This window comes from Papilio machaon, chromosome 26 (assembly GCF_912999745.1).
Source record: "Papilio machaon chromosome 26, ilPapMach1.1, whole genome shotgun sequence".
Taxonomy (NCBI): Eukaryota; Metazoa; Arthropoda; class Insecta; order Lepidoptera; family Papilionidae; genus Papilio; species Papilio machaon.
The window spans coordinates 3,083,528-3,100,218 of NC_060011.1; the positions used below are offsets into that span (position 1 = coordinate 3,083,528).

Below are 16,691 nucleotides of genomic sequence, written 5' to 3' on the forward strand. Positions count from 1 at the left end.
TGACAATTTCAATTTTTAAACTCTAATAAATAAGTCTTAGATTTAAAATCCACAAAAGGATCTGGCTGAATGAACTGGTGTTATGGACTTTTATAAAAAAAAAACTTTGCAAAAGCGGTAGAATCAAGAATTAGTCCCTCTCACACATTGATAAAGTGCTGCGTGCAAACAAGAGTACTTCACTTGGGATAATCCATAAAAAGCTGCTTTACAACTTGTAGAGGCGACATCGTGGAAGCGGGAAATTTTTATCGTTTATAAAGCTTCCAGGTTTTATTTCAAGTTTTATTTTATTATTTTGTATTTAGATTTTAAATTATAATCTACGTTCTTTTGTCGTTCATTGTACGGACGTAAAAGGATTGTAATAAGCCAGTGGAAATCCCCAGTCAGTGTCTCAGTTTACAACACGACTTACTGTGCATTTCCACTAGCATTACAAGTATTTCAGTTCGGAAAACACGGTTCGATGCATATGAAACATGTTGCAACAACAGTGTTGATGCAAATCGTGCAATTGCATTGAGTTTACAAAACCGTTACTGTCGTAAAGGAAACAATATTTGTACTAAACTCGTAGTCTTGTTTGTAATGCTAATGCTTAGTGTTGGTAAACACCATTAGGTCGCTTGCAGTTGTTTTGATATTATTGGTTATTTTTAAAACGGTTACGTTATATCTATATTTAGTTGAGTTATCATTGTATTTTTACTACAAAATCTACCTTAATGTTTTTAAAATAGTGTAATACAGCGAATAATTCTTTGTCAATAGATAATTTATTATTTTTTAAGATCATAGACGTAATAAAAGATATTTTTTATTTAGAATGAAGATTTTTTTTTTTTTAATTAATATTTTTACATCTACAGACGCTTGGTCCGTACTCTTTCCTGCACAGGTTTTAGTTATCTTTTTTTTTTTTTTTTTATTAATATCCCTGTGCTACATTGTTTGTTCCTGCTTACTTATAAATACATATAATTTAACTTAATTATAATTTTTTTTTTTTTTTAACCATTTACTATACTAAACTTACTTGCTAAATTACTTATACTTATTACTATTACTTGTTTTTTTTTATATTTAAACTAGAATGAAGATTAGAAATTATAAAAAAATAATAACATTTAATTGTCATTTTGACAACGCGTTATTTTGCTTTTGGATACCTGATTTCTTGTGATAATTTTAAATGTAATATATGGTTGTTGTAGATTAACCATTACATTTTAACCATTTAAATTATTTTTTTAAAACCCTTGCATAAGAATGTCGAATACTTATATTTTGATTTAGTTTCAATTGTTATCGTGTAAATTATGTAAGCATAATTTTACTGCTTGTTTTTATGTTTTAGTGAAAATGCAAAACACTTTAAAGAAAATGATTGATATATTTGTCCTAAAGAAATTAAGATAAATTAGTTCATTCGGAACCTTTTTTTATTTATAAATATTTCCAGCAATCAAATGCTACTTGCAAGCTTTTCAAATTAGACTTGTTATATAGTGAATCACGGGTTGGTTGGTTATCGTCTCGTCTGTTTGATAATATCCAAGATTTGTCCTTATAGAAACGTACAAAGATGAACGTCTTACGTACCATGTTCGGCGTGTGCAGCGGTTCCGCGGAGAAAGGAGAGGTTCACGACATCGTCAGACGGATATTTGGCAACGAGCTCGTCATGAAAGATAATTCCGACCGACAAAATCAGTAATATTTGCATTACCATGGGTTTCCACTGCTGAAACATTTGTACACACATTGTGACTGTCACTGTTACAAAAAACTGACTATGTTTTTGTACAGATTTTTCGGTTATTAGTGAAACGGAAAACGGTTATATACTTATAAGAGAATAAAACACAATTAAATTTAACTAATTACAAGCACAAAACTCAGTTTGTTAGTGAAGTTTATAAGTCGGTAATCCATGTCGAAGTACCATTAATTATTTTATAAAACTACCTACAAGATTTCTATTTATCTTTTAAATATCTTGCTTTATGTTAAACATAAATACTTATTTTAGGAAAAGCAAATATTTGTGCCATATACGAGAGAATCTGATCAAGGTATTAGATGCGAAGATAATGACTCACAAGTCTAAATTTGCGAAGAAACATGCACAAGCTTACGCTGACGTAAGTTTTACAAATAATCTTACTAATATTATAAATGCGAAAGTTTAGATGGATGATTGGATTGATGTTTGTTAGCTCAACGGATCTTGATGAAATTTAGCACAGATGTAGAACATAGTGTGGAAGAAAACATAGGCTACCTTTTATTTTTTTTATTCCGCGCGTACGTAGTCGCGGGCGACAGCTACTTTACGCCGTAAATACGGTACAAGAACAGTTGTAGATGCGTTACCTTATAAATAAAATTTTAGCTGCATCGTAATTTTTACGTTGTGTTCTATGTTCAAAATGCAGAAACACGACGCCGTTGACGATAGAGCGGGTCGCATCGGTCCTAAGATAGTTGTCTTCGATGCATCCACCGGTAAATATATTCAATAATTATTTGAGTTTAGAACACACTAAATCAAATTGATTTAACGTCAGGTGGGGTAAAGGCCATTTATTCATTACAAAAAATATTATAAAGGTACTGGCCGTTTAGTGCTGGTTGGCGATGAAAGAGTTAGCGTGCAAGGTCTGTCCAGTTTCGCCACTATCAGAGCTACCGCCTGCGTTTATTCTGGTAAATGGATGTATGAAGCTCAGCTTGGCACTAAGGGAATTATGCAGGTAATTTTTTTTTATATGTCAATGCTTTCATGATACAAGGTAGTGGTACCAGACATGTTAAATGGAGGAATATACCAGTAATATTAAATAAACTTACTAATATTATAAATGCGAATGTTTAGGTGGATGGATGGATGGTTGCTTGTATGAAGGTATCTCTGAAACGGCTCAACGGATCTTGATGAAATTTTACACAGATGTAGAAGATAGCCTGGAAGAACATATAGGCTACTTAACATTTTTTAATTCTTCGCGGACGGAGTCGCGGGCAACAACTAATAGTTAATATTGGAGAAATGTAACTGTCACAATGTTAATTACAATAACGCCTAATGTGTTATTTCAGTACTTATCTTTTTCATAGATTGGTTGGTGTACTGCTGGTTGTACGTTTTCAATGGATACCGGTGTGGGTGATACGGTCAATTCGTATGCGTACGACGGTGGTAGAGTGCGTCGTTGGAATGTGGCTACTTCGCCATATGGACAGGCATGGCTGCCTGGTGACGTCATCGGCTCCTGTCTCGACCTAGACAAAGGAACTCTTGAGTTTTATAGGTATTTGTGTATTTACAGATATTTCGCATATGTTCAAATAATAATTTATAGAGCGGACAAAAGAAACACGACAAGAACCTTAAACACAAACAAATACTCCACATGCGAAAGTGTCAAAGTAGACTCGTTACCTAGTAGTAACAGGTTGTAAATTACGGTTTGGTAAATCAATCGTTATTTCATATCTGAATTCGGCAGTTGGTCTTTTGCAAGCTTGAAGTCTGTTGAAGCTTTTGTTTCAGGAATGGCGTGTCTATGGGCGTTGCATTTGACAATGTGGCTCACGGCACCGGGGTAGCTTACTTCCCGGCTGTGTCGCTGGCAATGCAGGAACACCTTTATGCCAACTTTGGTCATGTGCCCTTTGTGTAAGTAAATATTATCAAAACACATCAGAACACAAGTTTATCGAGCCAACAAATTATAGTCAAACATATGAACTAGATACTGTAAACTTAAACAATGCACCCAAAATGCTTCAGCAGTCACCTAAGAACTGCACAGTTTTAACTAAACTTGCTACTTACATTGTGTCACTGTACAGTCTATTTGCGTACCAATATTTTATCCGTTGTGAAAAGAGCGTGGATACTACAGTAGATTTTCATCAGTCTACGTATTTAGGCTTTTCATTTTAATGTAAAATAAATTATTTAACTATTAACTATTTCCCTAATGTTTCGTACAGTTTTCCAGTAGAAGGCTTCTCTCCATTACAAGCTCCGCCGACTAAAGAATGTGCGCGCGCAACTCTTCTTTTCAAATCACTCGATGCTATCATAGATGAACTGATTCACCTCTCATCTTTCAAGACTGTTGATAAAAAGTCTAGTAAGGTATGTGTATTCATAAATATTATAGCTATATCATATCTCTATCATTTTTAGGTTAGAGCTTACTACATCACGTTGCAAAGATCGTGCTGCTTCCACGCGTTGACGAATCGTTAATGGCAACTGTCGGCTTGTATCTAATTCTCAATAGACTCAATAGAGAAGAGATTCATCTTTTCTTAATTTTTTTATTCCTAAGTATTTATTAAAAAAGCCCTTACAATACACTAGCTGCGCTCTTGAGTTACTCTGCGATTCCTCTGGTGTTCCTCTGGTGTTCCCGCTGCTCGTTTGCCTCCTTCTCTTATAAAAAAATCATTTTCTTTGGAATATTTATTGTATTCTATAAAAATCTTGTGGAATATTTCTCTTAGGCGAAGTCGGAAACATCGAAGGCTGCAGAAGAAGAGATAGCGGTGCGCATAGACAGCTCTAACTCGGTGTACTCGCCGCTCGGCTCGCCAACGAACGTTCTGGAAGCTCAGGGCAACGAAGTTAAGAGGATGTCCAGAAAGGTCTAACCACGATTAATTTTTCCAATCATAGTTTTCTTCCCATGAACATGGATATTTCTAAGAAAGAAGTCTGACATTTTAGTCGTGATACATATCTTCAAATATCCTGCTGAATTTTGCAATAGTCATTACAGTAGTTTAGTTTAATTTAGTAACGTTAACTTTTTTAGGTTATACTAGTGGTCGCTCTTTGGTTAAAATTCGATCATAAATTGTAATCAAAGATTTCTTCATAAAAAATAACTTCACTAAAATTTTACGTTTATATTTTCGCACACTTTCCTTAAAAAAACCCTTTTTCAAATAAAGTTTTCGCTTCATGTTATATCCATGGTTCATTTGTTTCTTACAGGCTTTCCTAATGTCGTTAGCTCGATTGGTGGTGATAGAACTGGGAGTTTGTTTGAAAATGTCCTACGTAGTGATCGGAGAGCTGCTTACCCGCTTTCGTGGCTATCTTGGCTTGAGGTCGAGGAGTCTTAATTTAGATCCACAAACGTCGGAATTTTATAGCAATATTAAGGCTAAGGATTACGTAAGTATAACAAACAGTATTAAACGCTTATTTTAGTATAAGACTTTAAAAATTGAATAAATTGTTAATAATCTGTAATACTTTAAATAAAAGGGTGGTGTTTGATACAAGTTAAAAGCCGTTAGCAGAGAATGACTAAGGCTAATCTCAAATGGTTGGAGAAATATACGAGGAATGAAGCTAACTTTATTTTTTATTTCAGCTTTTTTTTATAAGTGAAGGGTGCACTCGAGCGGCGGAGACACTAACCTTTATTATGTTATTGACAATGTGCGGTAAATTTGACCTTCTACAATCGTGAATGTAATCCTTTGCCAAGTTACCACGTGCCAACAAGGTAGCAGGCTGTGCCGTGGCAATTCAGCCAGTTAATGGCACCTTTTGTGCCAAACGGTTTTGGCACTAGATTATCGTGAGGTAGTTCAAAATGTTGTTAAACTGCTTGATTTTGTGGAGTTTAACAATTAAGATAACAATCTTTGAAATTTAACTTTATTTGTCTTTTAATAGACATTTCGTATGTTTTCGACCATCTTAAAGTTGAATTTTGAACATTTGTTTTGTAACACGTTATATTGGCCGTAGGAAGGTCTGTCAGAGAAAATTCTGACACAACCCCATCCGAAGTTGTGCACGCTGTTGGACTTGCTGTGGACCTTTCTAGATGAATCCGCACTTTGTGATATATTCGAACACTGTATTGTGAGAGAGTGCTTACTCTTCGATTCTGTATCGCCGGTAAAGTAAAAACTCATCTAATAATTACTTTAAATCTTACTTCTTACTCATATTATAAATGCGAATGTTTGGATGGATGGATGAATGAATGGATGTTTGTTTGAAGGTTTCTCCGGAACGGATCTTGATGAAAATTTTGACAGATGTAGAACATACTCTGGAAGAACACATAGGCTACTTATTAAGTTTTTTTTATGTCGCGCAGACGGAGTTGCGGGCGACAGCTAGTAACCAATAAAAATGATAGATATTTATTTGTACGAATATTCTGGAACAGAATGAAACCTCACTTTTTAAAAAACGGTCAAATTGTGTGGGTTACAAACAAACGGACACAACTCTATCATGGCAATAGAGCAATAATAACATTATGGTAATGTTTTCAGGATATGCAGTTCAAACAACAAATCGAAGGTGTTTATGTGCTCTGTGGTTTGATGCAACATAGAGAGACGAGGCACCATCTTGTCAAATATGTGTTCTTCAATAAAATTACGTCAGTATGATTGTGAATTTTAAAAGTATACGATACAAAAGCATTCGCTGATGTACGAATATCCAGCTAACCATAGTGCAATACCATGAACACATAGAAGACAGACATCAAGTGGAAGTAATTCCGCATTTCATCTGATGAGTTTACATGCAGAGAGATTCTGTTAGTCCTTTTAAATAAAAAAAATGTCTTGTAATTTTCACTGTTATTACTTTTAGTTAAAGTAGGTTTTTATAGTCTGTTTTTATAACCAAAAATATCTGATTACTTTCTTATAGATTCGACAATTTCCTCAACGTAAAATGTCCTGACGAGAGTGTCTTACGAACAGTCATACAAAAACCCTGGTGGCAGAGACCTATGTCTGTTAAAGGGGAAACTGACCCTATTATAGCCGGTAAATAAATTCAAATATACCATAGAGATTGCATATTGTTAGAAAAGTGGCTGATAGTTTGTAAAGTTTAAAAAATATAACATTTTTCTAGATAATGAACTGAATCCAACAACTGAAGATGACATAGCTGTAGAAGCACGCTATAAAGATGACTGTGCTAAAATAACTGAAGCCATACGACCGCTGGAAAATATTCAGGTATTATCTAAAGTTGATTTGGCACTTAGAGAAGAAGAGTACTGTAGCGATAGACATGCCAACTCAAACGTTGGGTGGTATAAGATTGTTACTCGGACTATATTCGGCACATTTCGTGTAGTAATAAATTCTTTTTTTTTATATTATAAGGTGTCAAACGAGCAAACGGCCACCTGGATTCGCCGCAATAGTGAGGCGACCGTCGCCCACAGACATCCGCAAATGCAGATGCGTTGCTTACCTTTAAGTAACGGTGAAGGAGACGCACAGAAAGAGAATATTTCTCCGTCCTATGCGTCCCCTCTTCCGCCAAATCCACTTCCCCTTCCCATCCTTTCCTATAAAGAAAAGGATGGGAAGGGAAAGAGGACAAAAATTAGGCCTCCGGTACCACACTCATCAGACGAAACGCGGAATTGCTTCCACTTGACGCCTGTCTTCTGTGTGGTCGTGGTATTTCACCTGACGGCCAATTCGTGCACCCAACAAATATTATTGATGCCGGATCTACCACTGTTATTCAATACTAATCTATTATCATGTGATTTAATTTGCAGTTGGAGTTTGTTCTGATACTGTTCGATAACTCCGACGGTTCCAACGTTGTGCCGTCAACAAGAAAAATATTCTTGGAAAAGTTTCGACGATACATTATGGATAATTGTATTTTGGATATGGTAACATTAATAACTTTTATCATTAAAAAAAAAACACTTCATTATTTGTTTATTTTTAAATACTGCTAAGGAGGAAGAAAACATTGGGCACAAACACAAAGGGAGACGATTATTTTTTAGTTGTAAAAGTTTTTTTTTATTTTGATTCAGCGGCTCTTCAATGTGTCTCGCAACTCTCCTGCCATTTCATGGTGTTGCCACGCTAGACTCCTCACGGCAGTTCTCAAGTTATGGAACACAGAGAATCCACTTGGAAATTTGTATGTTCATTTATTCTTTATTTTCAATATTTATTATTATAATGAATAAATACAGTTTAAGTATTTTTGTGATAATTTGTAGGACAGGACCTCCTCATTTGCCGCCAAAATCTTTCATTGATGGAGAACTAGATTTTTACAATGTCGATCGACTTGGTGGCGTTTTACCTTTCTTAGTGAGGACGTTGAGGTAATAAATTGCATATGGATTTCGACAGGAAAAATATTACGAAAGAAATAACCTGAAAAAATTGTCGTGATTAAAAAATGTTTGCAGACAAGACCTCGTCGATGTTTTGGGTGAAGATAATCCTTTTATACAAAGCTTTGAGCCGAATTACAATCGGGCTGGAGGGATAGATGCTGGTATATCCATGTTTTATTATCCTTATTTGTTTATCCTTTATTAACCTTTTATAACATAGGATCATAATCCATTATTTTTTGTGTAATCCTTAAAATTTTGAATTTTACACAAGGGAGCAAGAAAATCTTTGAACAACCTTTTAGGTAGAGTTTCAATCAAAAGTAAAGTATCTTAATAGGTGTGAGTGAGATGGCTGCAGGATCTCCCGCTCTAGCAACGTTACCGCAAGTCATATCGTCTATGGCCAGGTTCATGCACGCAGCGATGCCACCTATGCCTAACAGGTGATGTTTTATTGGTCTTTGTTATGCTCGACAATAATTGAAAGCAAATGTGTTCTTTTGTGGTTCTTCGAAGGTCGAATTTCGAGTAACATGCTAGAATACAGTTTCTAAATAACTAAAATTTCTATTGAAAGAGAGATATAACGTTTTTAGGACGACGGGTGAGACTGCTTTGGCTTTGAAAGGAACAAGATCAATGATGCCTGGAGCTGGTGCTATTGATGTACGATCAGCGTATCTAAGATTGCTAGATGGTCTACTGGCATTGTACCACGGTGCTGGTATTAAGCATGCTGAAAAGGTAATCATTACATTGTGGGAATGAACCTATGAAATAAGGACTAGTCACCTCTAACTTAGCTTAAGCCCTTCGGTGATATGTATGAGCTGATAATGATGACATTAGAAACATGCCACACGGTTATTGGATAGAATGCCAAATAATAATAAATTAAATGCTAGCAAAAGTTTATTGTTTACTAGCGACCCGCCCCGGCTTCGCACGGGTGCAATGCAAAATATACCTACTACAGAATAAATGCACAATTTATTTAAGGTACTTAAATGCTGTATTGTTTAAAATCACTTCGTAAAAGAATAAAAATGGTTATGCTGGGTTATCCCTAAGAGATAGACATATACCATTACGGACTTTTTTGTTGAACTTTTTAAGGTGAACAATACTGTAGTACATTATTTTGGTCTATCTCGTAGGGTTCAGCCAGCGTTTGCAATATAAGCGCAAAAAAACGTGCTTATTTACGACATCACATTAGAAAACTTTAAATTTATCAGTGTTTCTCTACTATATTATGCATTTATTATACATACAAACCTTCCTTAAGAATCACTCTATCTATTAAAAAAAACCGCGTCAAAATCCGTTGCGTAGTTTTAAAGATTTAAGCATACATACGGACATACAGCGAAAGCGACTTTGTTTTATACTATGTATTGATGTTGAATTAATATTTTCAAGTTATGCGAACTCCGAGATAGTCAACTTGACTTAGCTGACTGCCTGCATGACATTGAACAGCGCATATCCACAGTGTCTACGGAATTACAAGACGGTGTTGGTATGTTATATAAAAATCTACCTCTACATTGTAAGTAAATGTAGGTCTCCACTGCTGGTATTTAACAAAAGTGTTTATAGGTTCAAAAATGGAGCTGTCAGAGAGTGATAAAATACAAAAGCAACTGATGGAAAGGATGCTGAAAGAACTTGAGCGATCTAAATCAGTTTACGAAGTATGTTTATTTATTTGTTGTGACATTTTATGAGTATTAAAGAAACTGTAGTAATATGATGTCTACATTTTTAAATTCAATATGTCTAAGAAGGTATAGTGCATAAGAAGATGACAGACTCTGGGGTGAATTTGTTTTTTTAAAAGCTAAATACAGCTAAGTAGATAGAAAAATTGAATGTGCATTATGTTGATTTAAATTGTAGAAGTAGTTTAAAGTCATTATAACAATACTTTAGGAGAAGTTAATGTCGGGCGCATTGCAAATGGCCTGGGTGATAGGAGCTATATGGACGAAGCAACGCCAGCAAGAATTGGCTATACACTTCGCTGGTACACTGCACTCTCTTCGTCTCTCCTCGGATCCTGATTATGCACACCATATTGAGGTAACTATAACGACGGAAATTAATATTCAGACTTGCGATCGATCCGAAATACATTGTAAGAAATGGAATTCTAAAAATCATTCTTTCACCCTCATAATATCAGGCCACGTTTCGTATCTATTTTATTCTTTAGTCAATTTAAGTTTGAAAAAATTTAAGAAATAATTAGCAAAAATAGGGCTAGATCGAATGTTGATTTTGGCCCAATATTTTCTTGTACCTTATGTATTACGTCTTGGTATTAGAAAGTAATTTCTACGTAAGCACTTAAGTATAGTAATTTTTACTTGTTTAGGTAGCAAGTAAGGAAATTCTACCGGGAAAGAGTTCTCTACTTGGTAACTCCAGTTACGCGTCACTGCAACTTGAATATACGTCCAGTTCCGATCAGAGGTTGGCTGAATTGAACATTTTTGCAATACTTTATACTATCCGTGGAAGGCTGATATGGTCAATTACAAAGTTTTTTTTAACAGGGAATAAACAGAAGGTTTTTTGCAACTAAAGTCTGAATATTATTTTTACTTTTACAGTCCTCAAAGTCAGACCTCAAGAGTTCCGACTCCACGACAAGGATCTCAAGTGCAAATTAATAGTGTTACTACACGTCAGTACTTTATCAACTTTAAAAAATAAATATTAGCTGATTTAACGCTATTTATATGTTAATAACAGACTTTTATATATTTTTATAGACGAAGGTCCGCGTGGTTTTGCGGAGTCTTTGTTCGCGTTCGTACCGGAGTACCATGTGGACGCCATGTTGGAATTGTGCAATACTTTGAGACTGTACATGCACCCCACTATATCTATCAATGAGATTGTCGGTAGGTTATTAACACTTACACTAATTACACACACTTACACTAACACATTAACATGAAAGAAACTTAATAAGGAGACAAAAAATATATAAATTTTTTCCGACATGAATTACTATTACAAATGTTACTGCTATATAACTTTACTACGTATTTGTACAAATAAAGTGTGTTTCCATTGCCTGTACCAATCATCACCTTCATCATTATTATAACAGAAAAGCTGGCCAAGAACAATCCATAGTTGAATTATTTTACCTTTCAAACCATCACCAACAGTATAATTTTGTAAAAAAGTTTCGGCAATAAGAACTTGTATTAAGAAAGAAAATAGTAAACCATCAAAGGAATCCATATTATTATACAGAATGGGAAGACATGATGGTGTCATGCGCTGCATTCCTTTGCGCGGAGTTTGCAGACCAGCGCATCGTGCTGGCCAGCACAAGAGAGTCGCTCGTACAAACGCTGGCGTCTTTTGCCACTCAGCCATGCACTATGAGGGCGATTGAAAAGGTTCCAGTCAAGCAGTAAGTACTTACACTTTAGTATCAAAGAAAATAATTAAATACGCTTGAAATGAATTAATTAACTGGAATTATCTGTCACGCATTGCCACGTTGTGGAATGGTCTGTCCTCTGCGGTGTTTCCAAACCAATACGACTTTTTCCTGCAAGAAGTGAGCGCATCTCTATCCTCATCTGCAGTTCCTATATAACGGTTGTCTAAGTGCGCCGGTGTACTCGCCGCTCGTTTGTCCCTCATCTCTTATAAAAAACATTGTTAGACCACGAGAGTTATAGTTAAGCATGTTTGACATTTCGTTGAAATGGGTAGGAAATTAATGTCCTCGCCTGTACCCAATGATTGTTAAACGATGATTCCAACGAAGGAATAATTGATATATCTTATCGTGTTTATTGTTTAATTTTACTGTCTTATTACTTATTAATTAATATCTCTCTAACGATATCGAGTTACGTCACAGACAGATGTGCATGGTGGAAGAGTTGGTACGCCCGTACCAAAACCGCGCGTGGGCGCAGTCCAACTGGGTGCTGGTCCGCTTCTGGCACGGCTCCGGATTCGGCTTTCGACACCGACAATGGCCGCATTTGGCTGCCAAGTACGATTGCTTTAGATTACATAAAATGATAAAAGTTTCTAGATTTTTAAAATTAAATTTACTGTTACTTTAACTAATTCAAATACTTAACCTTAATTTTATAAGACGTTTTATGAAATATAAAATAGTGCTTATTGATCGACTGGATTCTAAACAATAGCAAGAATAAAATAACAATAGTAAATTTAATGCCACATTCTATCTTAACGGCTCTATGCTATGCAAAATAAAATTATTGGAGCTTCATCTTTAGTACCAAATAAATTTTATTATTATAACATTAACAAATTAAATGATATTAACAGATTTGGCGATAGAGAACCAACTGTTAACAATATGGGTGCTAAAGTAGATGCTGGTTTAATGAGTCAATGTTTTGGTAAGTTTTTTTTTTTAAATTAATATTATGTTATAATGTTACGTGACTGGGAAGAAGAAGAAGAAGAATTTTATAACATACAAATAATAAAAATAATAAGTATAAGTCGCATGGTTTAATAAGTTTTGACAAGTTTCTCGAGAGTTGGCACTGCTGAAACTAATACTTACTACTGCTAAGAACTAATAGTTCTAAACTGGTTGATATATAAATGAATTTCTAGGTCCGTGTCCATCGGAAGTAATTCAAGGGCGCATCAGAGACTACCTCGCGGCCAATCCTAAAGATGCGGCTTCTTTTCTCAATTCCTTGCTCAGTCAATTGAATTGGGCTTTTTCTGAATTTATCACTATGATGCAAGAGGTACTAGTTATTAGTTTTTAAATTATATTCTTATAAAGTGGTAGAAGAAGTAGGTGAAGAGTACCTCTACTTCAAATCTTCTCGAAGATCATGTACAGAGAGTATATCTTGGTGGCTCACAACGTCACATGAGTGGCTTGGAACCCACCTTTTTCTTAAAAGGTAAGCATAGAATAGGGAATTGTATTAGACAGAGGAGGGGACACATAGAAACAGGAAATATTCTCTTTCTGTGCGTCCCCAACTCCGTTGACTAAAGGTAGGCAACAGATCTGCAATAGCGGAAGTTTAATGTCAGCGGTGGCTTCGCTATTACGGCGAATTCAGGTGGCCGTTTGCCACCACCTAATAATATAAAAAAGCCTATAGGTACTACCATTGTTATTTGTGTTCCAGATGGATAGGATATACATAGACGCGCACCTGGAGCCGCGTCAGATCAAGCTGTGTGCGACTTGCTTCGACCTGTACCATGGGCTGGCGCGCGCGCTCGAGATGACGCTACACCTCGCGCCTTCGCTGCTCACCAAGCCCGACGCCAGCGACAACCAGAATGAGCTTTTGCTGGGGAGGACTTGCCAGGTTATAGATACATACGTAGGTGTAAGAATTTAGGCTACTACGACCAAAGGCATGGGACTTATGTCATGCTACGTTTACCTTCGTGTGGATCGTTTTTATAACTCGCAAATTCCAAATATAACTTTCTAATTATTTATACTTCTCTCACGTAACTATAAAACATTCTTTAATATCTGGTACATTTAATATACAACTAGTTGGCGACCGCGAATCCGTCCAAGCGGAATTAAAAAAAATCCTTAATTAGTAGCCTGTATGTTCTTCCAGATTTTGCTCTACATCTTTGCCAAATTTCATCAAGATCTGTTGTGCCGTTTTGGAGATACCTTCAAATAAACATCCATCCATCCAAACAATCGCATTTATATTAGTAAGAATTAGTAAGATTAGTAAGATATTACTTCACATTACGTCAAAATTTTCACAAAACAACTCAATCGCCATGTACAGGATTTGATATTTCTCTGTTTGCTAGACTTAATGACTGTGAATACTGTATGTATTGTGTAACCTCTTATTAGGTCCATAATTCCATACTAAAGACTAACTATAGATTCTGATGGCGGTGATATCCCGTGTGTGTGTGCGAGGTGGGGGCGGCGCGGGATTTGCCCGACTGGTAGCTCGTGGCTTGCCCGATACTGATCGCGTGCACTACTACGTCGCACTGGCGCCAGTAGCTGGCTGCCTTATTCGATTACTTGAACCGGAATTGTCTGCTGATGTGAGTATTATAACATTCAAACTTAATGGGAGCTCGTGGTTAGCGCATGTATAGCGAGCCGCTATAAAGTTTGGACAATAATGTAGTCAGTCAGTACTCTGTGACTGAATAACCATAGCTAAAAGACATCTTTTCATTTTCCAGCATTTGATAAAGGTATCGAAAGCGATCGTAAGCGAGCCTCTGTTCAGAATTGATGGTCTAGAGTTTATGCTTGGAAAATCAGAAGAAAATCAATTCTCTTTTTACAATTGTAAGTCTTGTTTATTGTATTGTGATAAAAATTTAATTATCTTTATAGCTTTTTAAATTTTTGACCGATTACAGATACAGAGCGTCAGAACTTTAATATCATTCACATTGACAGCTGACTATAGTAGGTAGGTGTGACAATGTTCCCTTATATCAACTATTGACCCTTTTAGACCCAGACGATGTAACAACAGAGGAGTTGACCGCACTAGAAGATGTAGTCAGTCGTCTCCGTGTGGCTCGCGATGCAGTCATCAAGGTGAGCTCGCCTGGCTCCAGCGGCACACAGTCGGAGCTACTCTGTACGATCTGCTATGCCAGGCCTGCGGACACCGCGTTTGTTCCATGCGGACATCATTCCTGTAGGTAAGTTATTGAAGAGTCATACTTGAATTTATTAAATACTACTATTCAGAATTCCTTTCGGGTATACTTTTAATAAATGATTTTGCCTTTGTGCATTATGCATGAAGACAAACTTTTGCGTTTTCAGGATAAAATTGTACAGTCGTGTGTTCGGTTTTGTTTGTCATTTTACTTCAAGGTTGAAACTGTCGTGCTAAAATTAACGTGTGGCACTGCGTTAGTAAATACTTCACCGTAAAATTTTACTACCGTGTAACTTGTCTTAAATCAAATTACAATATCTATTTTGAATAATAAAAAGGGAATGATATATGCTAGAAAAAAATGTAGACATACTCGTATATAGTAACACAAAAGTCACGGCAGTGAAGTTCTACGCCAAAGATTTTGAGCGCTGCTGTCAGACAGGACAACACTAAAATATGTCTAGTTTATCTAACTTTAAATTATGAAAAAATACTTAATTATAATATTGCAGGCCGTGTATAATGCAGCATTTACTAAATAGCAAGCAATGTTTCTTCTGCAAAGCGGACATCGAGTCCGTACGAGAAATAGAAGCCACGAACAATTGACGATCAAATGATATTATTTTTGGTTGATGTTAAATCGCTTTATGTTTTATATTATTATTATTTTATGAAAGATTTTGTATTTAAAGTTTATGACTTTGTTTTATCGATGTAAATTGAAATGTTTCTCCTTATTATTCGGAACTTTTAAGATTATATTTTTGAACTATACCTCAGTAATACGAGTATTACGATTTGTTAGTTATTAAATTTTGATATTCTATTGTTGTTTTTTAACAAAATGTATTTACAATAAATGTTATTTATTTTCAATTTTATATTAAATGCTATTTCAATTTTATTGGGTTAATTTTTACATTTAAATAATTTTTAATTTTAAAGTACTTTAATTTATCCTTTTGACTGTGAGCTGTCAAAATCAAAATTAGTGCCCAACCATGGATCCCATTACAGGACTCTCCACAGATAGGGTTTTGCGCACTAATTTTGGAAACATAGGTTCAGAAAAAACATTTTATTTCTAAATCTAGTTAACATTTAGTAAAACTACAGTTGATTTTACAATTTAAGATATATTTCTTTAATTTACAAAATTTCTATTATCTTACAAAATAACAAATTACCAACTTCCAAAGAATGTGCTTTTCCGCCATGTTAATACGAAACGCCAATCAGAATGACTTACGTCAGCGACGCCATTTGAACCTGTCAATTAATTTCTTGTTGGCAATGTATTTATACGTTAGTCAATATAACATAATCATATTGTAATTTTGCAGATATCTTTTATCGATAGGTAAGTAGAAATATTTATTATAATTAAAAAAATACCAAGTAGTCTATACAATATTAAGACTGTGGTTTACATGTGTTAAATTATACCGAGATCTGTAATACCGTTCTCGGAGATATGTACGTATTAACAAACATCTATGTATCCATCTAAACATTCGCATTTATAATATTAGTATGAAGTAAGATTAAAGTTAAAAGTCAGTGAAAAATATAAAAAATTGTCTCAGTGAAGTGTTAGGTGGCAAGAGAAGGTCGACACTACAATTTCACGCGCTATAAAATTTATGAACGGACGCTATTTCAAAAGAAAAATGGGCTCAGTTTTTCGTTACATGCAAATTATTTAAATGATATATGAATACGTGAAAATCTAAACAAAAACGGCTAATAAAAGTAACACCTAAGTTAAACGTCTTTCGCGGTTCAATTGAAAGTTAAAAAAAAGTGACTGAAAGATAGTAAGACAATTTTGATGCCAGATTTATATTCT

The 16,691-nt window shown here is 35.2% G+C and overlaps 1 protein-coding gene across 1 annotated transcript; it reads left to right on the plus strand.

Annotated features, from left to right (window-relative positions):
* The first annotated feature begins 1,270 nt into the window (after positions 1 to 1,270).
* Positions 1,271 to 15,448, plus strand: LOC106718639 (E3 ubiquitin-protein ligase RNF123-like). The gene is made up of 35 exons (XM_045684549.1): positions 1,271 to 1,324; positions 1,577 to 1,716; positions 2,036 to 2,147; positions 2,442 to 2,511; positions 2,617 to 2,759; positions 3,124 to 3,317; positions 3,560 to 3,685; positions 4,006 to 4,153; positions 4,525 to 4,665; positions 5,018 to 5,200; positions 5,786 to 5,938; positions 6,325 to 6,434; positions 6,713 to 6,831; positions 6,923 to 7,029; positions 7,587 to 7,706; positions 7,857 to 7,966; positions 8,049 to 8,156; positions 8,244 to 8,332; positions 8,512 to 8,617; positions 8,771 to 8,918; positions 9,597 to 9,696; positions 9,777 to 9,871; positions 10,110 to 10,259; positions 10,555 to 10,652; positions 10,793 to 10,866; positions 10,955 to 11,086; positions 11,448 to 11,610; positions 12,070 to 12,207; positions 12,513 to 12,586; positions 12,810 to 12,949; positions 13,346 to 13,531; positions 14,085 to 14,255; positions 14,400 to 14,508; positions 14,681 to 14,873; positions 15,352 to 15,448. The coding sequence occupies exons 2-35, from the start codon at positions 1,589 to 1,591 to the stop codon at positions 15,446 to 15,448; spliced, it is 4,335 nt and encodes a 1,444-aa protein (XP_045540505.1). The 5' UTR covers positions 1,271 to 1,324; positions 1,577 to 1,588.
* The last annotated feature ends 1,243 nt before the right edge of the window (positions 15,449 to 16,691 follow it).